At 35.7% G+C, this 25,427-nt stretch overlaps 3 protein-coding genes across 5 annotated transcripts in view; 2 read left to right on the top strand and 1 right to left on the bottom strand.

Annotated features, from left to right (window-relative positions):
* The first annotated feature begins 1,043 nt into the window (after positions 1 to 1,043).
* LOC122041647 (PHD finger protein ALFIN-LIKE 8-like) lies at positions 1,044 to 6,268 on the top strand. The gene is made up of 5 exons (XM_042601404.1): positions 1,044 to 1,333; positions 1,452 to 1,484; positions 4,163 to 4,391; positions 5,541 to 5,667; positions 5,740 to 6,268. The coding sequence occupies exons 1-5, from the start codon at positions 1,231 to 1,233 to the stop codon at positions 6,010 to 6,012; spliced, it is 765 nt and encodes a 254-aa protein (XP_042457338.1). The 5' UTR covers positions 1,044 to 1,230; the 3' UTR covers positions 6,013 to 6,268.
* A 48-nt stretch (positions 6,269 to 6,316) lies between these two features.
* On the bottom strand, positions 6,317 to 10,847 carry LOC122041646 (survival of motor neuron-related-splicing factor 30-like). Its single transcript, XM_042601403.1, has 8 exons — positions 10,691 to 10,847; positions 9,203 to 9,271; positions 8,499 to 8,609; positions 8,167 to 8,249; positions 7,995 to 8,070; positions 7,419 to 7,598; positions 6,887 to 7,015; positions 6,317 to 6,791 (listed from the first exon to the last, which is right to left on the bottom strand). The coding sequence occupies exons 1-8, from the start codon at positions 10,763 to 10,765 to the stop codon at positions 6,630 to 6,632; spliced, it is 885 nt and encodes a 294-aa protein (XP_042457337.1). The 5' UTR covers positions 10,766 to 10,847; the 3' UTR covers positions 6,317 to 6,629.
* Positions 10,848 to 11,060: 213 nt separating this feature from the next.
* Positions 11,061 to 25,427, top strand: part of LOC122041649 (transportin-1-like) — a 29,660-nt gene continuing 15,293 nt past the window's right edge. For 2 of the 3 annotated variants that reach the window (XM_042601406.1, XM_042601408.1), the window contains exons 1-16: positions 11,061 to 11,403; positions 12,363 to 12,653; positions 13,977 to 14,066; positions 14,167 to 14,244; positions 14,329 to 14,409; positions 14,765 to 14,815; positions 15,227 to 15,312; positions 16,509 to 16,575; positions 16,661 to 16,717; positions 16,791 to 16,820; positions 16,945 to 17,001; positions 17,158 to 17,271; positions 18,181 to 18,294; positions 19,641 to 19,739; positions 25,110 to 25,235; positions 25,320 to 25,394. In XM_042601406.1, coding sequence (XP_042457340.1) covers positions 11,221 to 11,403; positions 12,363 to 12,653; positions 13,977 to 14,066; positions 14,167 to 14,244; positions 14,329 to 14,409; positions 14,765 to 14,815; positions 15,227 to 15,312; positions 16,509 to 16,575; positions 16,661 to 16,717; positions 16,791 to 16,820; positions 16,945 to 17,001; positions 17,158 to 17,271; positions 18,181 to 18,294; positions 19,641 to 19,739; positions 25,110 to 25,235; positions 25,320 to 25,394 — 1,599 coding nt within the window. In that variant the 5' untranslated portion in view covers positions 11,061 to 11,220. The remainder of the gene's footprint in view (positions 11,404 to 12,362; positions 12,654 to 13,976; positions 14,067 to 14,166; positions 14,245 to 14,328; positions 14,410 to 14,764; positions 14,816 to 15,226; positions 15,313 to 16,508; positions 16,576 to 16,660; positions 16,718 to 16,790; positions 16,821 to 16,944; positions 17,002 to 17,157; positions 17,272 to 18,180; positions 18,295 to 19,640; positions 19,740 to 25,109; positions 25,236 to 25,319; positions 25,395 to 25,427) is intronic. The other variant, XM_042601407.1, reaches the window with a different exon arrangement.

Below are 25,427 nucleotides of genomic sequence, written 5' to 3' on the forward strand. Positions count from 1 at the left end.
TGTGGTTGGATTAAGCAAATTACTGTTCTTTAAATTTACACTCATCCGTGTTAAATCATCTCTTTCTATATATTATTTATTATGTAATAACATTCACTTTCACTATCATTTTAGAAAGCAATTATTTCATTAGTTAATAAACTGTTTTGAACATGATAATGTATCATGCTCCTAAATTTGAATTCGTTAGTTTAAATTCAGAGCATTGTAAATTTTGAGCATTGAATTTTTAAATTTATAAATATTTGATAAAAATTTATAACAAATTTATTATAAGATTTAGAATAATCATAATGATAGTTAATTTAAAAAAATATTAAACTTTAGCTTTTGAATTTATTTACTAACACATTACGCCATGATCTAAAAAATATTAAGCTTAACTTTTGAATTTTTTAACAGGCTGATGAATTTAAGAATTCTCAATTTTAAGTTAAAATTAATATATTTTGGAAAGCCTAATTTGATAATGAAAATTGAGAATAGTATGAACAGGCTGATGGATTTAAGAATTTTGAATCATTTTAAATTAAAATTAATATATTTTTGAAAGCCTCAATCGGAATTTGATAATGTATACTAAGAATAGTAAATTTTTAAAAGAGATAGTACATAATTTTACAATTCTGAAAGTATCTCAAATGGATCTCACGCGGTTCACTACACTGGCGTATATTTATTTGTTTTTGAAAGAGTATAATAAATTTACTACTAATAAATTAGTTGAAATCTATTTTTTTTTTCCAAAACTAACAAATTATATTATCACTTTAATCCTTCAACTGAAAGTACTTGGACGTTACATTTGGATTTCTTCGGGACAGTCTAGTGATTAATATATGAGATATTATCATCGAGATCTGAAATTCTCCGTGTTGATTTGGGACGACGAATTAATTTTTTTTAATAAAAATTTAAGGAAAGAAAAGATTCGTTGACCTATTCGCATCCGTGTCTGTCGGACCCGTATCTTGGTCGTGTTCGGATCTGACCTGAGTTCAATCAGGTCAAACCCGATCTGGGATTCGTCTCTTTAAATTTGTTCACCTTGTTAGCTACCAAACGGAGAATGAAACCCCAAGGGAGAAACGTGGCGCAGCTCCGCCTTCAAATCCCGGTCGCTTCCTCCTCTTCGCTGTCGGGGCGCCGCCGCTTTTGAATCCCTTCTCCGTTTCCAGCGGGAAATCCCTCTCGAATTCCGCGGTTCCTTGGCTGTACCTGTTTCCGGCGATGGATTCGGCCGGCGGCGGAGCGTACAGCTCTCGCACCGCTGAGGAGGTGTTCCGCGACTTCAGGGGTCGGAGAGCTGGGATGATTAAGGCGCTTACTACTGGTATTTTGTTGCGACATCTGTCTTCGTTTTGAGTTTGGACCGCTTTATTTTACTCTTTTTACGTTTTTCTTTCCCTTCGTCCGAATTGACTCTTCTTTTACTGTTTTTCGTGATGCAGATGTCGAGAAGTTTTATAAGCAGTGCGACCCGGGTACAAGTTCTCCCTTTCTTTTCCATTGCAGTTCGATATGGTTAGGGTTACCGTACAGTTAGTTCCAAGGGGTTTAATCCTTGATTCTAGTGTCCTTTCCACCTCGTGAGTTTTCTCTAGTTATTTGAGCAGTAGATTATGTGTGATTATGGACTCTATCGTTTCCTGTGTTGGTTTTCTGATGCTGGGCGCCATTTGTTTGAGCTTGTTCATCTACTACTCAAGTCTGTCTAATTGTGTTTACGATAAGATTGAGCTGTGGTTATAAGTGAATTATAAAAATAAAACTGATTTATTAGTATTCTTTTATGAAGGTTTTCAAGTAGGATTGTCATTTGGGTTTGTCTTCTGGTTCGTCAGATTCATGTTTTTTTTTCCTGAGAAACAAAAAAACGTGAAAACTGAAAAAATGCATAACAGATAAGAATGAAAACAAACTAGAAATTATTAGTACACGACTACATGATAAGATGCATGCTTCCCTGAACACACTTACAAAGGGAAACTGAGATGATTAAGCACAACAGTGATGTATGATTTTCAATTATGTAATATCATGTCATTAATTCAGTACAATATAATTCTTATAAATCACAAATATACAAAAATTGCTTTAAGACACATGCAATTTCAAAATACTGTACTTTAGCTTTGATATATATAATGGAATATTAGATTAATTGTATAGTTATATCTTGTGCTGGATTTCCAAACATGAAATTATGCAAATTTATTTTGGAAATGAATTCCATTTTCATAGTAGATGAGCCAAATATGTTAGTGTCTTGATCATTCTTCTTTAATTTCATTATATTTCCATTTCCAATGATGACTGTGATTCTCACAATAAATCAAACACAACAGAGTCTGCTTAACTCAGTTCGGTAGATATGGACTCTCAGGTAATGATAGGTGCTAATAGTCAAACCAGCCAATTGAGACCTTTTTGATTTTATTTGCTGGAGGGATGTTTGAGAATATGTTAGGTCAAATTATTAGTCTTGAGGTGCACAGAATTACCAGAAAGTTCAAAAGATGTAGAATTACTAGAGTCAACCATAAACAAAGTAAATTAAGTTGAAGTTACGTTATTCAGCCTAGACTAGACTGAATCTATTCATTGAAGATGAAGACATGGCCGGTGGCTGGTGGGGCACACAAACAAAGGATGTTGGGATTCTGGGACGCTCGCTGCGAGCGCTTTCCGATTTACCCTCGTGGCGAGTGGGAGAATTCCGTGGGGCCGAGCCGGTGACCCAGGCTAGCTGGGTTTATCATTTTTTTTTATTGAAGATGACGACATGCCATCTAATTTTCTGCATGGAAGACAAACTCTGACACTCAAACACAATGCATCACACTACAAGAGTTTTCAATGCTCTTTCAAGTTATCTCACATTTTTCTATTTTAAATCTACTCTTTATACAGTTACAAGACCTCCAAGGTCTGGCTAGATGTCCAAGAGAACAAAAATGAGAAGAAATAGAGTCAATCATCTAGCCAATTTATCCTTGTGAATGAAGGTTCAACTTTGACCCAAATCCAAGTGAAACTTCCAGGGATTTCATCTTTATTGTTGAGTCACTAAGCTTATTGTATGATTTTTCACTCGTGGCCTAGTAACTATATTGCATTCTGGAGGCTTGTTTTCTAATATTTAACTTGCTAAATGCATGAGGTCTCTTCTCCAAGCACAAATTGATTATTATATTAAACAGAATTTAGCATTAATAACACCCTGATTATAAGATAATAAACCTAAAGGCTTAATATCACAAAAAATTGTGATTTTCATACTTGTGATCCAGTTGACACAAATTAAGTTTTATATATAGTAAAAGGCTAATGTTCATGTTACTTTGGGAAATTGAACAGTCTGGTATCACAAGAATGGTGATTGACTTGTCAGGTTCAAGAATTGAAAATCAGTGCAAGGATCAAGAGCAATAGCAACACAACAAAAAACAAAAACTAAGCCTTATCCGACTAGGTGGAGTTGACTGATCAAGAGCAATAGCAAACTGCAAAATTGTTATCTCAGATTGTCTGGAATCAAGCATCTATAGACTTATAAAGAAGGAATGCCCAAATGCAAAGATGTCCCATAGGGAACATCATTATTTAGTGATAACTAGTATAACAGGTGAGCCAAATGGCTTTTGTATGCAACCAGCTTGGATAGCTAGACAGGCAATGAAGTCGTACCTAGTGCATTGATGTGTGAAACTGCAGTTGCGAAGTTGAGGATCTCCTAGGATTTGGAAGGCTCCAACAGTGAGATTAGAAGATACCTCAAAATTCAGCTGAAATCAGCCTTTTTCAGCCATTATAATCACAAATATATATTTTTTTTTGCAAAACCCCGAGAATAGTTATTCCTGCAGTTGAACCTTTAACTGAGCTGCTGGCCTAACATGTAGACGGATCTTACAATATTGGTTCACAAATGTCATTTTTATTTCATTCAGATTGGTTTATTATATACCATGTCTTGCTTCCTGCAAGGCTACAATTAGAAGTCATGCTATATGGTATATGACAATTTTTTTACTTCTCACCAGGATATATAGAAGCTTAGAATCTGGTTTCAGGATATCTCTGCAATTTATGATTGCATTCTGAACATCTCTAATTTATTGTGTCAAATATGACTATAATAAGCTGATTGAATTTACAGAGAAGGAGAACCTATGCCTTTATGGGCTTCCAAATGAGACTTGGGAAGTAACCTTGCCTGCTGAAGAAGTACCTCCAGAACTTCCTGAGCCAGCTTTGGGAATTAACTTTGCAAGAGATGGCATGGAAGAGAAAGACTGGCTTGCTCTTGTTGCGGTCCATAGTGATGCATGGTCACTTGCTGTTGCCTTCTATTTTGGGGCCCGCTTTGGATTTGACAAGGAATCCAGGTAAGTTAATCTGGCTTGAACTATGTCAAACCATAAGAGAACTAGGAACATCTTTTCTTTCATTCCATTTTTTTTTTGTATATTTAGCAATCAATCTAATCTATCTGGAAAAGATAATTGCTTGAAAATTGTGAGTTTGTACCCCACCTGGATTACCAATGGGCTGATTGATAGTTGTTCACACTTTGAAGTTTGAAAATGCTTATAGATTGGTGCAACATGTTTGATCTTTATAGTTTGGAACATCCTTCTTTTCAGGAGTTCATTGCACTGATTCTTCAAATTACCATCGGTTAAATGGTAAATGTAAATTCCTGAGTGCATTTCACTTGCCACTGGGTTTCCAGTGCTTTCTACTCCTATATTTTGATAGATGAGCAAGTACAACTCTTGTGTTGCTACTATTGAATTTTCATAGATGAGTTAGTACAAGTCTTCATCTGTATGTTATCCACTGGTGTTTTTGTGGCTGGTTGCATACTTGTTGTGTTGGTTGGTCAAACATCATAGGTATTCTTACACATGCGTTTTCTTTCACGTTGTGGTGGATTTGGGCTGCAATGGCGATGTCCATTGTTTTTGGAATATGTTGGCTGGATATTCAGCAATCAAAGAGTGATCTTACTGATTATGCAAATGTTCCCCATCTGATCTTTCCTTTGTTTTGACTTTTGAATCCTGCTTATTTATGGCACGTTATGTTTTTTAATGCGATACAATTAGACCATACCCAAATCATATTGATGCTGAATCCTGGGTATAGTGTCTGTTCTTAATTTATTGTAATTCTCTTCATTATCTGAGGCTTAAGGATAGGGAAAAAACTCCTCCCACCCCTGGCCACTTGGCGGGTCTGTTATAAACCTATCCTGTGATTTTACCTTCCTTCACATAACATGAGGACAAGCTTTAAGGAATGCCTGGGTTAAGCGTAATCACCTTTTACTACAATGATATTAATAAAGGCCGTGAGCATTTTTCTTGTAAGAGTTGCATATTACCAGAACCTACTGAGGATTTTCTACTGGTATTTCTTTGTTGCTTATTCTTGTTAGACATGGCTGCTATTAAATTATTTGGATGAACAGTGAGAATTTATTTTATTTCCTTAGGTTAACCCCCCTTCATTTTAACATTCAACTACTACAGGAGGCGACTTTTTAATATGATCAATAATCTTCCTACTATATATGAAGTTGTAACTGGAACTGCCAAGAAACAGTCCAAGGAAAAGACCTCAAATAGCACCAGCAAGAGAAAGGCGAGCTCTAAAACCGTAAGTTCTTTTGTCAGTCTCTGTTGCTTCTAATTTATATGCAGATTTCCAACAGCAAAATCGTCTCAACAGGGCGAGTCCCAGCCCAAGGTGGCAAAGATACTACCACCTCCAAAGGAAGACGAAGACAGCAGCACGGATGATGAGGAAGAGGAAGACGAGCACGAGAACACCTTATGTGGTGCATGCGGTGACAATTATGCCCACGACGAGTTCTGGATATGTTGCGACGTATGCGAAAAGTGGTTCCATGGGAAATGTGTGAAGATCACTCCTGCCCGAGCGGAGCACATAAAACAGTACAAATGCCCGAGTTGCAGTGCCAACAAGAGGGCTAGAGCTTAAAGCAGCAAATGTATCTGCCTCTTAGATGGTTAATCAATAGGGCCAAGACATCAATTTCATGCTGCAAGGAGCAGACAACTTAAGCAATTCGATTATTTGTGTGCCTGTTTCGGTAGTTTGTTTGTTAGGAGTTGTGATTAAATTTAGGGTTCGTGTTAGGCAATCTTTTGTTGTTAGGGATTCAGATTAGCAAAATGCTGTATTTACTACTCAAACTAATTCAGATGTGTGCTTGCATTGTGGCCCTGACAGTTTAGATTTTGAGTATATTATAGACCAAATTAACAATATATATACCCTCTAATTCATCCAAATCATTTGTTAATATTTACAAACACAATAAATTTACAAGAACGTTAGTTTTTAGAGGAATTAAACAAGTCTTCTACCAAAGAATATAAATGTCAGTTCACTCAAGGATCAAATCTAAAATGGATGGAAACCATAGAATGTTTTCATATCCAAACAGCGCTTGTGCTGTCCTATTTTTCTAGTAATTTTACTTTTGAAATGCAACAGAGAAATACAGTGAAGATGAGCATCGAGCTAAGTTAAAGCTGTCCCGTCGATGATTTCTAATCGAATTGAACCCTCCTTTTGGATAATTACTATGATGCCTATTCCTCTGCATCCACCATGCCTCCTTTGAGATGCAAGTGTTTCTCTCTTTTTTGGAACTCTGTCAGTCCCTTTCCACTGCCAGTAACACCAACCTTACCACTAGGATCATCGGGGGACTTGAATATACTTTCTCTCTTCCGACCCGAGAAGAATCCAATCTGCAACAGCAGAGATGAAAGCCAGAAAGCAGATGTATATAATCTTGAAGCATAGAGATGTGGGAACGATAAATGAAAATAATCTCCACATTTACCTTCTTGGTCTTCCCTTTGGTGGATTGGAATTGCTGCCATGAGTTCTGCCGCTTATTTTGTGCAACTTCAAGCTGTTCACTTCGAACCTTTGACTTGAATGCATGTATTTTCTTGCGTTTCGCAGCTTTCTGCCAATACAAACTCGAATGCATCAATTTATAAGGAAGAACACCAGAATGCATTGCAAGGAGGAACAAGGCATGAACCGCATCAGCAAGTTATATTTACTTCTACAAGAAATGTCTTAACTGCTGCACCACACGCAAATAGAGAGAGCAAAACAGGTTGAGTCAATTATAAGAAAACCAGAATTGTGCTTGGCGACAGCAAGTTTTTTGCTAGATTTGGCTTGAGAAAACAAACATCATCTCAGGTTAATATATATATATATATATATAGACATACCGATAAAGTAGACCATAATAATGAAGAGAAGAAAATAGTGAGTGGAAGAGGAGTATAAGGCCAAGTAGGAAATATTAAATTACTCGGTTCTAATTTCCATAAAATTACAATGAGCAGGTAACTCACAATATCTTCGGGATCATTGGGATCAATCCGGAGTTTAGCAGGTAAAGTTCGTGCTTGGTAATCAGTAATAGCAGCTTGTGCAATTTTCCTTTTAATGGCTTGTTTGGTAGCTTCAGCTTCTCGCTCAGCTTCTAATAAAGCGTCTCCCTCTTCCACTGGCCTAACATTAGCAGGATCCACCTGAATGTAGCATCAGTCAATCATCACGAATCAGGAAATTGACACATCATAAGACAGAAAAAGAGTATAACTAGGAAAGGATAGTTATGTTACTCCACATTCCTTTGTTATGTTTAGTTACACAAGACATTTGCAAAGACTCGCACACAAACTTTATTGTTCCTTTGGTCATGTTACACGGTTAAATATAAATTTATTGTATCTGCAATTTGCAGCAGAAGATAAGAAAAGGGCAAAATGGAAGAGAAAAATGAAGAGTATACAATATGACATCAAAGTTGACATCGAATGTCCATCAAACAAATAATTTGAAAAAAAAATAGCCCGGTGCACAAAACTCCGACCAATGCAAATGATGAGGATGGATGATTCAGGAAAATCTGGAATTTTACATACCTCCTCCTTGTTTCCCCACCCGTCATAGGAGACATAATATCCATTAGGAGTAATAGCATCAATTATTGCATTGTACCTAAAAATTCAGCTAATCAAAAAAAAGGAGAAAAAAATGAAACAACTGAAAAAAAAAAACATAATAAGCAAATTGCATATATCATAGCATACATACCATTCCCCATCTTCACTCCAAACTGCTTGAACTTTGGTACCAACAGTAAAACTTTCGTGTGGTTGAGAATGTTCAAATGATGCCTAGAAATAAGAAGCCCATTTAGAAAAGAATAAAACAGCAAGATAAACAAAAAGTTCACAAATGCAACACACAATTAAAATGCTTTAAACAAATATACAAGGGGAAAAACTCACGTCTGCATGTAAGAAAATGATGGAAAAGATCAATGATCATGTTTTCAGTTATATTTAGCATGAACCAGCTTTAGGATTAGGCTCTAACAAATCAATATGATGTAGTTAGGGAACCATTAGGAAGGAACTTGCTACCTTGGAATGAGATGTTCCACCAAAATGGCCACTGAAAGATGCATCAGTGTCATGCTGACATGCATCTGTTGGCTTTGCAGTTGTCAGAAGCTCCTCTGTCAAAGCAATAACCTGCATTTTCCAAAGTAATTTATCTTCATCCAAAAAAAGCATGAATCTGTCAGTGGCACAATACAAATTAAGAACTAAAACTCCAAACTTAGAATAGCAGTATGATCATGAGAAATCAGGAGATTTAAGCAGGCACTAGACAAGCCATCTGTCATCAAAGAGAAAACCTGCAAAGAACCAACATAAAAATATGATGTATCAAGGCAATTTTTTATATATAGATTTTGCTTCTCAGGTCATGATTGCCCATAGCTCCCGATTCTTCAAACAAGAGCTATTGTTAATCAAATAACCCTTCTCACCTTTCAAGGTGTTAAGAGAATCTCAAATTCTCGATGAAACCCTTGAACATCATGCAACCAAGAACATGCTATCATCCTTGAAGTATCTCATGGCACCTTGAGAAAGAACATATGGCAAAAGATGCCAAAAATTGTAATACAATTACTATATTCATTTAGCTATATGATAATGATACTAGGATTAAGAATCACAATGACTACATAGCATCATAAGCAGTCAATAGCATGGCATCCATCATGAACCACAGATAAGATGCCTTCATTTTATTATCAAGCTTCAGTGGAGCTCACCTCTTCAAGCTCCTTCTCCATATCTTCATATTCAGAGTTTCCAGGATCATAAGACGATAGTTTTCTAATCTGAAACAATGAAATAAGTAGTGATTAGTACTGAATAACATGAATCACAAATATGCTTGAAGAATATAAAGTAAACGAGAGGACAAACAAACACATGCACACAAAGGAGCCAAAAAGTAATTGTAGAACATTAAGCATCTAAAGAAGAGAAGAAAGAGAAAGGGGCCAAGTAAGCATAGAAAATTAAGCATTTAAGGAAAAGAAGAAAGAGAAGAATAATAATCCACGGTGACCCAGAAAGGCAAATGTATATTTTAAAGCAGAATGAAAGAAACAATTTAAAGTGAACTCACTGCAATAGCCAAGCAAATCCCTAACTATTTAATAAATTTGAAGACTTACAGAAAAAGAGGAAGAAAATGCCTCATCACAAAACCCCTAAAAAGTTAATAGACCAATTAAACATTTAATGTCAGCATTCATAGCAATTGCAGGACCTCAATTGATTTCCATGATTCCAAATTATAACAGACAATAAAACAAAGCAAAGTGCTTCTCTTAGAGCTATATGCTTCAGGAAATAGAACATTTGATTTCGTTTCATCAACTTATGTAGCATTACTATATGCATTGAAAAGTGAAAATCATCAGAAACAACTAGTGTTGCTCAGTTAAGCAGATGAAGCTCCTTAAATATATAGATTATGCATGCCCCTATTCTGAATTGATGCAAGACAGGTTGTAGAATATCCATTGGGTCTTCCATAGTACTAGGGTAGTGGCATAAACACATCCAGATAATTAATGTTTTATGTACCAAAATAAGGTTTTCATATCATTGTATCAGTCAACAGTGCAAAACTTGCAAATTTCAAGAGAAATTTTCCAAAAATTTTTTTGAACTAGATTAAAATAAAATAAAAGATAGAAGTGCTCATAAAATTGGGGAAATATGAACAGCAAGGCTTTACCGTATATTCTAATGCAATTATATAAACACTTGCAAAAGGCTTGATTGCTAAAGCGGAACCTAGACTTGTACTTCACACTTTCCAACTCCCCTCACTTTGAGGAACCTGAAACACTAGGCTCCTTCACTAATGTGACTATATATATTGATCAACAAATAGCTCCAGACACCCTTTATCATTCCAACTGCGTTCACCACTTTATTATGCAAATCTGATTGCGTTTGAGCGCATCAAAAGATGACAAAGGGCTACAAATCAAGGATTTTCCAGTGAGTACGTTCTTTTTCTCTCCAATCTATCAGTAGAATCTTGGTACGTAAAAATCTGGGACAAAAATACATCAAGAAACCCTAGAAAATGAAGCAGAAAGTCTTCTTTAAAATAATAAAACCTAACAAACAGGATCCACCGAAATCCGAGGCACATACATCAAAATAACATTTTTCGGTGTCTGGAGACAAAAATATCCTACCAGAAACAAAAATTGCAGGAATTAGATAAATCAGACCTCGCGGAGCTGATCCTTGTAAGTAGAAAGATTGGAAGCGAGCTCCTCGATGCTTAAATCGTCGCCGTCTTGCATCTTCTCTCTACGACTATCCCTCCTGCTTATCGATTCGGCTGCAACGGGAGCGGAGAACAACAAATTCTCGGAAACCCTTTCTTTCTATTAAAAAAGAAATAAGAATTGGTAATTTATTAAAAAAATCTCCTAATTTTATTTATGTTAAACTACCAACCACATTTCTATTTTATTACTGAAATATTATCATTCTAATTTTTCAATAAATCACGGGCGAAAATGAAAATGATGTCTTATAATTTTGCCCCCTCAAGTTTTCAAACTTTTATCATGTGGCCCTGCTCTTCATTTCTATTCTCCGCTGGGGTTTTCGATTCGTATCAGTGTCGCTCTTTGCGTTTTCTTTTTTCCTTCTATTTATTTATTTGTCGCGGCTATCGTTATATTTTCTCCCAATTACAAACTCGATCGATTCTAAATCGGCCAGGCATCGTTGGGCAGTAGGCAGCAGGTCGATGGCGGCGGCGGCGGCGGCGTTGTGGCAGCCGCGAGAGGAGGGGCTCCGCGAGATCTGCGCCCTCCTGGAGGAGCACATCTCCCCCAACTCCGATCAATCCAGGATTTTGCAACAGCTCCAGCATTACAACCAGCTTCCTGATTTCAATAACTATCTCGTTTTTATCCTCGCCCACGCCGAGGTCTTCTCTCCTCCTTTCGTCCCGCGTTCGTTTTTTTTTTTGCCGTTCTGCGTATTATTTGTCTTCGTAGCGGTTTGAGTGTTTTTGTTTGAAGGGTTTTAGCACGTTTTTCTGGCGGAGAGGTGTGTTTCTGTGACGAAGGAATGGATTCTTAACATATCATTCTAACGTGATTTGTCTGGGGTTACGGACACTATTCTATTGTCCTCCATTGCTTTTATCGCCTACTGGAGGATCCAAATTGGGATTGACGACTTATCCAATACTAGAATACTGGTTAGCTTGGTAAATTTTGTGTCAGAAGCTGCTCCTTGATTATGCGAGCACATAGCGTTATCTTAGTCCTTATATATTGAAGGGTTTTTGTGGAGGATCCCAAGTGGGGTTGAATTTTGACTTGTCATATGTAAGAATAATTGTTACCTTGGGTAATATATAGTCAGAATCTGCTTCTTGATTAGGTGAGCTCATATAGTTATTTTAGTTCCTCCGGGTAAAGTGAATTAGGCAGCTTTTCTGAAAGTAAAATGAGAAGGGATCAAAAAGGTGGGACAGTCCAAAACCACGCTGGCATGTTTTGCATCATATGTATTGCTTAGATTTAGGTAGTTCCAGATCAATTTTATGTGTTTTAGTTATCAATGGTTGTGTTAACCATATTACTTCAGTATTATGTAAGTTCATGAAACTTTTCTGTCTTGCAACATTCAGTCAGCCTTTTGTATGATTGTCTTCTGATTTCTTGTTCTCTATTTTTTTTTTCTTAATTATTTCCTCACTTCCTTCCTTGGTGATGTGCTCCATAGCATTAACTCGTATTTGCATTTGCCTTCACCATTTCTCAGTCTTTGTTTGCTGTTTTGACATTGCAGTTTATAATTTATCCTCGATACTCTTAATATTCTGTTGTTGTGGAATATGCGTGTAACAATGGTTGGCATTCTATATTTGAATTAAAGCAGGGCAAATCACTTGAAGTACGACAAGCTGCTGGTTTGCTGTTGAAAAACAATCTCAGGGCAACTTTCAGCTCGTTGTCTTCTTCCTATCGGCAATATATAAAATCAGAATTGTTGCCTTGTTTAGGGGCATCAGATAGGACAATTCGATCTACAGTTGGTACTGTTATTAGCGTTCTTGTTCAGTTAGAGAGAGTTGCTGGTTGGCCTGAACTGTTACAAGTTCTTGCTCAATGTTTGGCTAGTAATGACTTTATTCATATGGAGGGTGCCATGGATGCTATCTACAAGGTAGGATTCTTTGCCTCAATCCTCTAACTCAGTTGTTTGCTATACTTGTGTTATCAAAATTTTCTGAAGTAACTTAATTTATATTTAACTCAGATCATCATTAGACCATGAAAATCAAACGGTTTGCCACTCTTACTTGACATTTTTGCTACATTCATCTCCCAAATCAAGTTAGAGCCAAAGTCGCCATCACTAAATACTGTGTCTAGGATCAATGTTCACATAAGACTCACTTGTGTAAACCATCATAACTGGAAAATTCATATCTCTTAGTTTGACTAGTGTTCTTGCCCTAAAATAACTCACTGAAGCTGGACAGCTAGTTTGCTGACAAATATTCCATAAGAAGTTCCATATTACTTCTCTAGAAAATTTTAAAAGGTAACAAATAATGTACTGAGATAGTACAATTGCAAAAGGGAAATAGATAACTCAACTATATCTTTCTCTTTTTTCCCAGAGGCTACTGTTGCTTAAGTTCTCATTGGCATAATCATTTACTTAACCTATCTCTGTCAATGCTAGCAAGCAAGAGTTTTTTTAAGTTCCAGATCAATAAAACCAGCTGCATCTAATGCACCAAAACTTTAGCAGTGTAATTCAGATAGAATCATGGTTGAGTTATTGGATTGAGGAAATGTAGACCAGGGATCTAATTAGAGATTCAATTTGTCATGACAGGAACAATCATCTATCTTTTGTGGAGTTATGATAATTTCTAATTGCACTTGACAGATTTTTTTTTTTTAAACTTTATAAAGTTACTTTTGCAGTTGGTTGAAAATGCAATGATTGAGGACAACCACAGTTTTCCCACCATTAATTGCTTATTCTTATTGAATTGAAACTGAACCTTTCTAAATGTTTCTTTTGAGTTTTAACTATTCTCATCCTTTTTCTTTTGTGCAATGTGTATTCTTTGACATGCTTTATTGAGAGCACTTCTGAGTGACAAACCAATCTTTGGCTGTTTAATATGCTTTGACAGCACTATATTGATAGAGATGTTGCTTAAAAGTACATCTGTGTTACTATAACATTCTTAGCTAGCAATCATTCTCTAACTCCTATTTTTTTTTTCTCTTGATTATTTTGTTGAATTGAATGGTCTTGTTTGGTAAATTTTCTTATGCAACTTCATCTATGCCAAACAAAAAAACATGCTGGAATTGAGATATCAATAACTTGGAAAGTTTAAGGATAAAATGAAAAAAAAACTGTGATGATCAAACAAAAACTGTTGATTTTATCAAATTTCAATTTTTTTCTTGTAGCGTGTTGTAGACTTTATTTTTGAAAGTTATTGTTACATTGTCATGGCAGATATGCGAGGACATTCCTGAAGAACTTGATGTAGATGTTCCTGGATTATCTGAGCGTCCCATTAATATTTTTATGCCCAGATTGCTGCAGGTAATTTTAGCTACTCTCTTGAAGTGGTTTGTAGGTGTCTATGAGTAACAATAACTAGGACAACAATTAAAAATTTGTTCATTTCTTGTCTCTGGCACAGTTTTTTCAGTCTCCACATGCTATATTGAGGAAGCTATCATTGGGTTCTATTAATCAATTTATTGTAACCATGCCTGCAGTAAGTGAAATACAATGTCATTCTTGTTCTGCAATGCCGGACTCAGTTGAAGTTTCCCTAACCTAGTTTGAATCATTTATTCAGGCTTTGTTTATGTCCATGGACCAGTACCTTCAAGGCCTATTTCATCTTGCTCGAGATCCTTCAGCAGATGTCCGAAAATTGGTGTGCTATCTATCAAGTCTTGCAACGCTTTAGCTTATTTCTCATTAAGATTTATAAAACTCAGTCGTAGATGATAAGGTGTTAGAACAGTACATAACAATTGGGCTTAAGATGCATCACATTGATAACATTCTTGCAGCAACATCTTATTTGCTCATCAGTGCATGCTTTTCAACTTAAATTCGAACCCATATTTGTTTAGATCAGATTATGCTGTCATCACATGGAATGTTGTAAATAAAATCACTTGTTTGGTTACCTTTAACATTATGATCTTTCACCTCTTTGTGCTTGTATTTTTACCTTAAGCATTTTGATCTTTCACCAATCTGTGTTTGTTTTCTCTGATACACAGGTTTGTTCTGCCTTTGTGCAACTTATAGAAGTTCGACCATCCTTCCTAGAGGTATGTAAAAAAAAATTATTTGGTTTTCAGGTGGATTTGTTCATATTTCTATTGTTTGCCTATATTGGTTGTGTGCTTTTGCCATTCTATCTTGGACAAACATCACAATGGGAAGATGTTGTGGAATTCTAAAATAGTAGGATTAGCATTTCTGCTGGCACAACCATGCCATGGTAGCACATATTGAAATGTGGATGCTGATTATACAAAATATTGTACATTAAACCATGAGTTTGTTCTCCTTTCTTGGTTTATTAGTTATGTTGTGCTGTTTGCTGATTTAATGCTAAGTAAACTGTCTTGATTCCTACTTCAGAATCTCAAAGTTTATTGAATCCACTAGAGATATTGTTGTTGTTCCATTTTTGTGGGTCATTAGAACTAACTTACACTTTGTCTTGAATCTTACAGCCCCATTTGAGAAATGTAATTGAGTTTATCTTGCAAGCCAACAAAGACCCTGATGATGAAGTTGCTCTTCAGGCCTGTGAATTCTGGTAAGTTAATTGAGTTTGCCTAGTGCACTTATAGAAACACAACACATTTGGCTTTTTCTAGGACAAATAAATTTGTTTCTTCATATAGTTTGTGCTCATTGCTCATATAATTTGTTTACTCATATTTTTTGTTTCTTCATATAGTTTCTTCTTCTTTGGACATCCTTTCCAATTAGCAAGGAGTAATTGAATCTTTTGTCTCATCTTGATCCTTGATGAGTTAAGCTTAAATTTAATTTTCTTTCTTTTTGGTCACCCATTTGAATGAGTGTGAATATGGTACGATTTATCTAGAGGTGGATACCTTGTTTGTGGCTTTTCCACTACTAAAGTAATATGCAAAATAAAGGCTCAAATAACTTCTCGTAGATTATTTTATACTCTCTAATTTGGAAATTGATTTAATATTTTCATAAGTTACTAAATTAAATAAGCTTTAGAATAATTTTTTCTCACAATAATACAATAATAAATTGTACACTAAGTGTTGTTGGGGAGCAACTATTAGACAATTAGGATTATGCATGCAAAATAGTAGCTACCAAATCACTAATTATTTTATAATAATCATTATCTAGCATAATTTCTTTGCTAGGCTCTAATTGATGCTTTTCAAAAATCTTACCACAAAAGGATAAAGGTTCCAATTTCAAACACATTATAAACACTTCTCTGTAATTTAAAGGTAAACTATATAGATTTTGGTTTACAAGATACATTAAACATGAAATAGTAGCCTATGTAATTTATTTGTCAATTACAAATGGGTGTTGCCTTAGAAAACGGCTATTCCTAAATTACTCTCAAATAAGGAGTTGTTCCTTTTTTCATTGACACTTATCTGATTTGGCTTAATTCTCAAGTATTGATACTTTTTTTCTTAGCTTTGATTTAATAAAGATTCAATTGTAATTATCTAATGAATGATATATGCTGCACATGGTAGTGCACACTTAATCTTTTAGTTTTGGTTGCCTAATTGGTGTAAAAACTGGACTTATATTGACTAGCATTAACACTAGAATTTGAAGATAATGTACTTGTTCTTTACTCAGATATATTGAGCATGAGCTTGGATCTCAAAATTGTTAGTTTTGCTTTGTCAGCAAACAAAGTTATATGTTCTGCATAATGAAGAAGAAGAAATTTGACCAAGTCTTACTTTCGCTGATGCAGTTTGTTGTCTAATGTTTTAGGTCTGCATACTGTGATGGTACCTTGCCACCCGATGGTTTAAGAGATTATTTACCACACTTGATTCCAGTAAGCCTTTAATCAGATCAGCAGATAAAGCTAACATTCTTTTCTACTTTAAAAATGGTTGCAAGTAAATACATAAATTTTTTAGGTTCTATTGTCCAATATGGCATATGCTGAGGATGATGAGGCACTTTTTGATGCTGAGGTGTGCTTTAGTTCAAACTATGTTTTGTTTATGGCTATTTTTGGTTTGGCCAACTGGATTCTTTTGTTTGCAGGAAGATGAATCTTTTCCAGATAGGGATCAGGTATTCGTCTTGCTTTAAGACTATTTTGCTACAAGACAGATGTTTGCCCATTTTTGAGTATCATGTGCTGATTACTTTTTATTGTTCTCTTTGGAATGACATAGATTTTTGTATCAATAAACAGGATCTGAAGCCTCGTTTTCATTCATCTCGTTTTCATGGATCTGATATCACAGAGGATGTATGTTCTTATCGCTTTTATGTTTCTTTCATATGTTTTTCTCAATAACTCATAATGCCAACAAGCTATTGCAAGAGTATAATGAATAGTGATTGATGTCATTGCTTATATTCTAGGCACCTGAACACAGATTTCTGTGTTTTCTTGTTGTTACAGGATGAGGACACAGTCACTGTTTGGAATTTAAGAAAATCTAGTGCAGCTGGACTAGATATTCTTTCAATTGTTTTTGGAGATGCGATTCTTCCAACCTTAATGCCTTTGATACAGGTAATCTCAACACCTACGAATACTATTACTATCATAGTAAAATGCTTGATTGGGTTTCACTTGCTAGTAATGAGATACTTTGAATAGTAACAGTTGCATCATTTTTTTTTAAAAAAATAGTAATCTATTGGCTAAAGTTAATGACTGTTGCAACTTGCAACCACAAGAGAAGTGAAATTTGTACAGAGAAATACAAAATCAACAGAAGAAAAGACAAACTAGCAAAATAAGTAATACTCATACTGGATAATGCTATAAATCAGTGCTTCCAATTAAATTTCCATGAGCAGGGAAATGAGAAGCCTAGTTCTTCATGCTCCTGATAATAGTTAGCTTTGCTTAGAGTTGAAGAAAAGAGGGGAAGTTATTGCTGATGGTTCAACACTTTATTACCACTCCAATTATGAAGGGAGTGAGTCACAGAAGCAGCCTCTTTTCTATGCTATTCTAAAACCATGTTCCTAGTTCCTTGAAATTTAATATTAGCTGTTCCTAGATCCCTCCTACCTGTAGAGTAAAAGTAACTGAGAAAGATTCCGAAGCAACAGCTTCACCTTCCTCTTTCTCTTCTTCCATTTCCTGCATGGTTGATCTGAGTCTGTCCATATCGTATGTGGCCATTGGTTGGTGCCGGTGCAATACCATTCAGATCAGGAACTGAAACCCATACAAAAAGTACAAGAACTGCTATTTTAGATCATGGTTCTTGAAAACCTTTATGGGAATATGTCCTCAGTTTTGCATTGCCTTATAGTACATCTAGATATGCTTACATGTTTTAATATATTGGATCACATATATTATGTAGTGATCTGTCTCTAATTATATGATAAATCAATGTCATTTGATTAGAGCTTGTCCATTTCTAATCATTCTGCCTGTTTTTTTTTTTTTTTAAAACTTTTTCAGCAAAAGCTATCACTCACAAGTGACGCTAGTTGGAAGGAGAGAGAGGCTGCTGTTTTGGCTATTGGTGCCATAGCAGAGGGATGCATTAATGGACTCTACCCTCATCTTCCTGAGGTATATCTTTCTCACTAGTTACGTGAATAGGTACTTAGTTATATTCTAACCATCACACTGTTGTGTAGAATTAATTTTTGTTTATACATGCATTGTTCTGCACGTATGTTTTAGTTTACTGTAAAAAAATCCGTATATCTGTATTTTGGAATTCCATAAACTAAATTTTAGTTTCAAAAACCTAGTATGAGTCTTGCAACACTTGGGTACCTGTTATTGGTTATTGTTGTGAGAATTTAATCTCTCTTGCTAGCTAGCTAGCTTATGCCAAACAATTGCTTATTGAGATAAAAGGCTGGACTTTGTCACCAAAACTAAATATCATACTCATAGCTTATGTAATTCTGTCATTGGTGGACTACTATGTCTCATGCTATTCAAGGTTAGTTGAGATCAACTTTGAATGAAATTAGACACCTAAAAGAAATGAACTGAGCATATATCTTACCTTGTTCAAAATTTGATGGCTGGAATTACTAAGATTCATGTTGATTGTTGGGAAGATTGAATTTTGTTTCGTTGGTAGCTATTATGAGAAATGAAAAGGTGACAAAGGAAACCTAGAAGGTTGGAGAATTAGATGATCATAAAATGATGATCCTAGGATAGAGAGCAAGAGAAGAACCTAGTGTTAAAGATTTTGAAATCCACATGCCTCAGCCCTTTGAAGAGGGGAGATAGAAAGAGGAAGGAATGAAGGGGAATGGAGGGGAGAGTGAGGAGGTGGCCTTATTACAGTAGAATAGAAGAGGAGGAAAGCTGACTAGGGAGGGAGGGAGAGATGCAGTCAAGAGAGGAGGAAAAGGGTGGGTGATGGTTGAGAGAGATAGAAAGAGGATGGAGTTCAAACACTGCACCTAAGCCTGCCTTCATGTGGTGAGCCCAACTTCTGGCACCATGGCCACCGCCCTTGCCCCAGCTTCAGACCCATCAGACGTGAGGCTCATGTCCATGTTGCATATTGTGCTCACCAGGGCATTGGCAGAGCAATGCATTGAGAGCAATCATGCAAATGGATTTTTGGACATTTTGTTTTCTCTTTGCTTTCTCCCTCCACTTCCTCCTAAAACTGGGTGGATGAGTTTTTGGGCAAATTCAATTCTGTAGAAGTTTGATCAACCCCTTCATGATTTCTGTCCAAGTAATTTTAGGGGTAAGGAGCATGTATCGCCTCAAAAACTGTGCCTCGTCACAGAATTGATTTCTATTGCATGAATAAACAATGGCTAATTGCTATTCTAACATAAAAATGTTCGTCTGCTTTCATTTTTTGTTGAATCTCAATTGTAATTCCTCATGAACTCATTTCTATGTTTTAACTAACTGACACTATTATTTTGTTGCAGATTGTCAAATTCCTCATTCCTCTTTTTGATGATAAATTTCCACTTATTCGGAGTATCTCTTGTTGGACTCTTTCTCGGTTTAGCAAGTTTATCATTCAGGCATGCATACTCAGCTTGGTTGATTAACTGAGCCAAATTACCTGATCTTTCCCTTTGATTATTTTCATTTTAATATATCTTAAGGCAATATTGTTAGTTTGGCGTCTACTTAATCACAGTGTATATGTTCAATCTGCTGTGTATTATGGCTTGAAAAATTTCGGTCCTTGAAAGTTTTCATTTATGTTATACTTCATTTTTTTAGCTTAATCATTATCAGCTAGTGTTAACATTTACAATTTCAAAAACTTTTTTTTGCATTGTTTATTTTCCTTGCTGCACTTGATTCCTTCTGCTATATTCTTTGGAATTTTGTTGGCAACTGTAGAAGGAAAAGAAATGTAGGGGAAGGACAGTGTACTCTAATTTGAGAAAGAGGAAAACTAAACAGTATTGTGGGTATGGGTAGGGATGGCAATGGGGTGGGGCAGGGGCTTTGCCATCCCCAACCTTGAACCCGCCTCCGTTTCGGGTTTTCCCCATGGGGCCCCGAACTGTGGGGAAAATTGTCACCCTAGGTATGGGGATGGACTTATAGATGAGATTTCTCCCTCCTTTCTAAAGAATGTGAAACAAAGGACAATCTATCCTTGCCATCCCCTCAAATTCCCTCATTGTAAAAAAATCATTAAAGTGTCTTTGTTTTTCAAGTGTTTGTCATGGCTGTTGTAGGCAATCTTACACTTAGTTATTTGGGCTCATTATGGAAAATAAGATATTTTTGAAAAATTGTCATAGCTCTAAAGCTTAGGTAAATTTACTCTGAAGCATTTTAAAATTTCTGCAGCTTAAACCATAAGAAGGTATAAGAGAGAAAGACAGCCCGGTGCACGAAGCTCCCACTATGCGGGGTCCCGCTTAAGGTATAAGAGAGAAGGAAACCTAAAAATCTTAATATAAATTTCTAGGAAAAGATTTTAACTATAGAAATAGTCATGACATAAAAAGCGTCCATTCCATTTTCTGTTTAGTCAATATCCTATTAATAACATTGAATTGGGTTTGGGTGAGGAATCAATTAACTGATAAATTTCAAATCCAGAACTTGATAAATTTCCAATTTTATCTTATGGAATTGATTTAACTGTCTTATAATAAAGAATTCAACAACAAACTTTCCGGTATACATACCCTTTGTGAACCGCCAATTTTTGCTACTAAATCCTCCACTGTTAAATTCACTTTTCCTTAAGGAATACCCATCATGTAATATGTCAGCCACCCTGTTCGTCCAGTTAGTTTCATACTTGTGAATTCCATTCAATGATTGACGACTGGTCATGATCGGTCCCAAGCTTGGATAAAGGAGGAGGGTTGCGTTAGTTTGCCAACGTTAAAACTATGACAAATATTCAATAAATGGTTCCATTAAACTATTGTGCTAATTAAGGATGTAAATGAGCCGAACCGAGCCGAACAGTATTAGGCTCGAGCTCGGCTCGTTTAAGTTATATTCGGGCTCGAGCTCGAATTAAGCTTTTATCATAAGGCTCGAGCTCGGCTCGTTTTAGAATTATCAAGCTCGCGAACAGTTCGAGCTCGACTCGTTATTAGCTCGATTATCAAAGTTAACGAGCCTAACTCGTTAAGCGAGCTCGGGCTCGTTTTCAGGCTCGTTTAGAGCTCGTTTTTGACTCGTTTTAGAGCTCGTTTTTTTGACTCATTTTAAAGCTCATTTTAAGGCTCGTTTTAGAGCTCGTTTTTTTGGCTTGTTTTAGAGCTCGTTTTTTGGTTCGGTTTAAGGCTCGTTTTTTTTTTGGCTCGCGAGCCTATAAACGAACATGTTCGCGAGCTCACGAGCCGGATATCCTTAAGCTCGAGCTCGACTCGATAAAACTGTCGAGCTCGAAATCGAGCTCGAGCTCGGCTCGATAAGATAAACGAATGAACTCGAACGAGCTTTTTATCGAATCGAGCTCCGAATAGCTCACAAACTGTTTGGTTCATTTACATCCCTAGTGCTAATGCTAGGTTGTTCCCCGGAAGGAACGTGTTGCAAGGTCCGACTGTAACGTTTCGGTAAGGACTGCTACATCTCCAGAACTCGGGTGTAGTGCTAAATATATAAGAGTTCACGTTACAGGGTCCGATTGTAACGTCTCAGTATGGACCGCTATATCTCCATGAGAACTTGGGTGTAGTGTTAAATAGGCAAGAGTTCTCACACCATAGGTTGGATAAGAACAAATATGATAGGAAAACTAATAATCTAAGATTTGGAACATGGAACATAGGAACTCTCACTGGTAAATCAATGGAGGTAATAGATATGATGATTAGGAGAAGAATTAGTATTTTGTATGTACAAGAGGAAATGGGTAGGTGAGAAGACAAAGATGATAGAGAACTTGGGTTTTAAGTTATGGTACACTGGAAATAGTAAAGCAAGAAATGAAGTGGGTATTATTGTAGATAGTTTGTTAAAGGATGGTGTTGTAGGAGTAGTTAGAAAAGGGGATAGAATTATATCCCTTAAGATAATAGTGGCGAAAGAAACTATGAACATAATTAGCGTATATGCACCGCAAGTAGAATTAGATGAAACTACCAAATTAAGATTTTGCGATGACTTAGATGAAATATTATAAAATATTCTACCAAATGAAATAATTTTAATAGGAGGTGATCTAAATGAACATGTCAGAGTGAAAAATGAGGAATATGAGAGGGTACATGGGAGTTATGGGTTAATGAGAAATGAAGAAGGGAAAATTATATTAGATTTTGCGATAGCATATGACCTTATATTAGCTGATACGTTTTTTAAGAAAAGAGAAGAACATTTAGTCACATTCAAAAGTGGGAATAATAAATTGCAAATTGACTTTCTTATGGTTAGGAAGAAGGATAGAAAGATTTGTAAAGATTACAAAGTCATTTATGGAGAAAGCTTAACTACCCAACATAGGTTAGTATTGTTAGATATACGTCTCAAACATAGTATTAATAGAAAGAAAATATATATAATTCCTAAAATTAAGTGGTGGAAGTTAAAGGATGGGAAGCAAAATATATTTAAGGGGAAGGTAGAAATGCAAGCATTAGGTGAAATATACGATGATTCTAATACAACATGAGATAAGATGGTATAAAAGTTGAAAATAGTAGCTAAGAGTGTACTCAATGAGTTAAAGGGACATGCACCATTAAGTAAGGAATCTTGGTGGTGGAATGAGAAAGTACAAGAGAAAGTGAAGGAAAAACGAATAGCTTATAAGGAATTATATATTTGTAAGAACGATGAAAACTTAAAAAAATATAGAATAGCCAAGAAACAAGCTAAGAAAGTAGTGAGTGAAGCAAAAAATGAAACGTTTGAACGATTATATCGAAAATTGGATACAAAAGAAGGGAAAAGAGACATTTATAGAATAGCTAAAGTGAGAGAAAGGAAAACAAGAGATCTTATCCAAATAAAATATATTAAAGATGAATATAATAGGGTATTAGTAAACGATGGAGAAATAAAAGAGCGGTGGAAGAGGTATTTTTATCAACTTTTTAATGAATGTTTAGGTGACCAACTTAACTTAGGTAATTTAAGTAGGTCAAATGAGCATAGAAATTTTAATTTTTATCATAAAATTCAAACTTTAGAAGTAGAACAAACTTTAAATGAGATGTTGTTGGACTAGATGATATTCCGATAGAGGTATGGAAGTGCCTAGGGAAACAAGGTATTGAATAACTTACAAAATTATTTAACATGATATTGAAAACGAAAAAAATGCTTGATGAGGATAAGTATTCTAGTTCCTTTATATAAGAACAAGGGAGACGTACAAAATTGTGCAAATTATAGGGGTATTAAACTAATAAGTCATACTATAGAACTTTGGGAAAACGTAATAGAAAAAGATTAAGGAAGGAGACCACAGTGATTGAAAATCAATTTGGGCTCATGCTTAGAAGGTCGACAATAGAAGCTATACATCTTCTTAGACAATTAATTGAAAAATATCGGAAGCAAAAATAAGATCTACACATGATATTCATTGACTTAGAAAAAGCTTATGATAGAGTCCCAAGGAGAATTTTAGAAAAGAGAGGTGTTAGCGTAGCATATATTGAACTAATTAAGGATATGTACGAGGATGTAACGACCAGAGTAAAGACTCCAGGCGGAGTAATTGAAGCATTTCCAATAAAGGTAGGGTTACATCAAGGATCAACTCTAAGTCCTTATCTTTTTACACTAATTATGGACGAACTTACCGTGGTGCATGCTGTTTGCAGATGATATTATTTTGATAGATGAAACACGTGAAGGAGTAAATGCTAAACTAGAATCTTAGTGGGAAATACTAGAAGGGAAAATTTTAAGCTTAGTAGATTAAAGACAGAATATATGGAATTTAAGTTTAGCAATAATAGAAGTAATAAGACAATTGTTAAAATAGAAGAGGACGAGTTTCCCGGTACCGAGAAATTTAAATATTTAGGATCATTTTTGCAAAACGATGGAGGGATTGAGAGAGTTGTCTTCCATAGAATACAAGCAGGATGGTTAAAATGGAGGGGAGCGTTGAGTATTTTATGTGACCGTAAAATATCTCTTAAATTTGAAGGTAAGTTCTATAAAACCGTAATTAGACATGCTATGTTATATGAAGCTGAATGTTGGGCTATGACTCGAGGACAAGAGCAGAAGATGAGAGTTGCAGAGATGAGGATGTTAATGTGGATGTGTGGACATACGAGGATGGACAAAATAAGAAATGAGAACATTAGAGAGAAAGTCGGAGTTACATTTATTGAGGAAAAACTCGGAGAGACACGTTTAAGATGGTACGAACATGTACTTAGACGACCAATAAATACTCCAGTTAGGCGATGTGAAACTATGATAAACATGCATATCAAACGAGGAAGAGGAAGACCAAAAAAGACTTGGTTAGCAATAATCAAATAAGATAAAATTTATTTAAATATAGATGATGATATATTAGGAGATAGAGCTTAATGGCGTAAAAAGATTCATATAGCTGACTTAGTGGGATAAGGCTTGGTGGTTGTTGTTGTTATTGTTGTTGTTGATGATATGCTTGGATGTCTGCCAGATGGCAATGCTTTCAAGTATCAAGCAAGGAGTTTGGTTTTGTGAAATCTCACATGGCAAGTTGGTAGGAGTTTGTCCCTTGAACTGGGTGAACCATCATGGCATGCCCTTGGTGGGGCACTGATCCTTGTTCCCATGCTATTCAACATAGATCTTGCTTGCAGTAACTCAATGCTTTTATGATCTTTTTGTTGTGATTATTATATTTCAATGGTTAATTTTATATACTGATATGGAGTGATCTTTATTCTTACCTCTATCAAGAGGGAAGAAATATGTTTACACCTTAAATATGTTTACTACCATTACAGAACATCGGTGAGAATGATGGTTATGAACAATTTGACCAAATTCTTATGGGACTGCTCCGAAGAATATTGGACACTAATAAGCGTGTGCAAGAGGCTGCATGTTCTGCTTTTGCAACGCTAGAAGAGGTTATGCACTTATGCTTCTGCTTGTAGGTTAGCAAGTTTATTGGCATCCTATTTTCTTGTTGCTAACTGTGTTTCTGCGGACAGGAGGCAGGAGAGGAACTGACCCCTCGCCTGGAAATAATTTTGCAGCATCTGCTATGTGCTTATGGGAAATATCAGGTTTCTTTTATAGCTTATGATTATATTTATGCC

This window comes from Zingiber officinale, chromosome 2A, assembly GCF_018446385.1.
Source record: "Zingiber officinale cultivar Zhangliang chromosome 2A, Zo_v1.1, whole genome shotgun sequence".
Taxonomy (NCBI): Eukaryota; Viridiplantae; Streptophyta; class Magnoliopsida; order Zingiberales; family Zingiberaceae; genus Zingiber; species Zingiber officinale.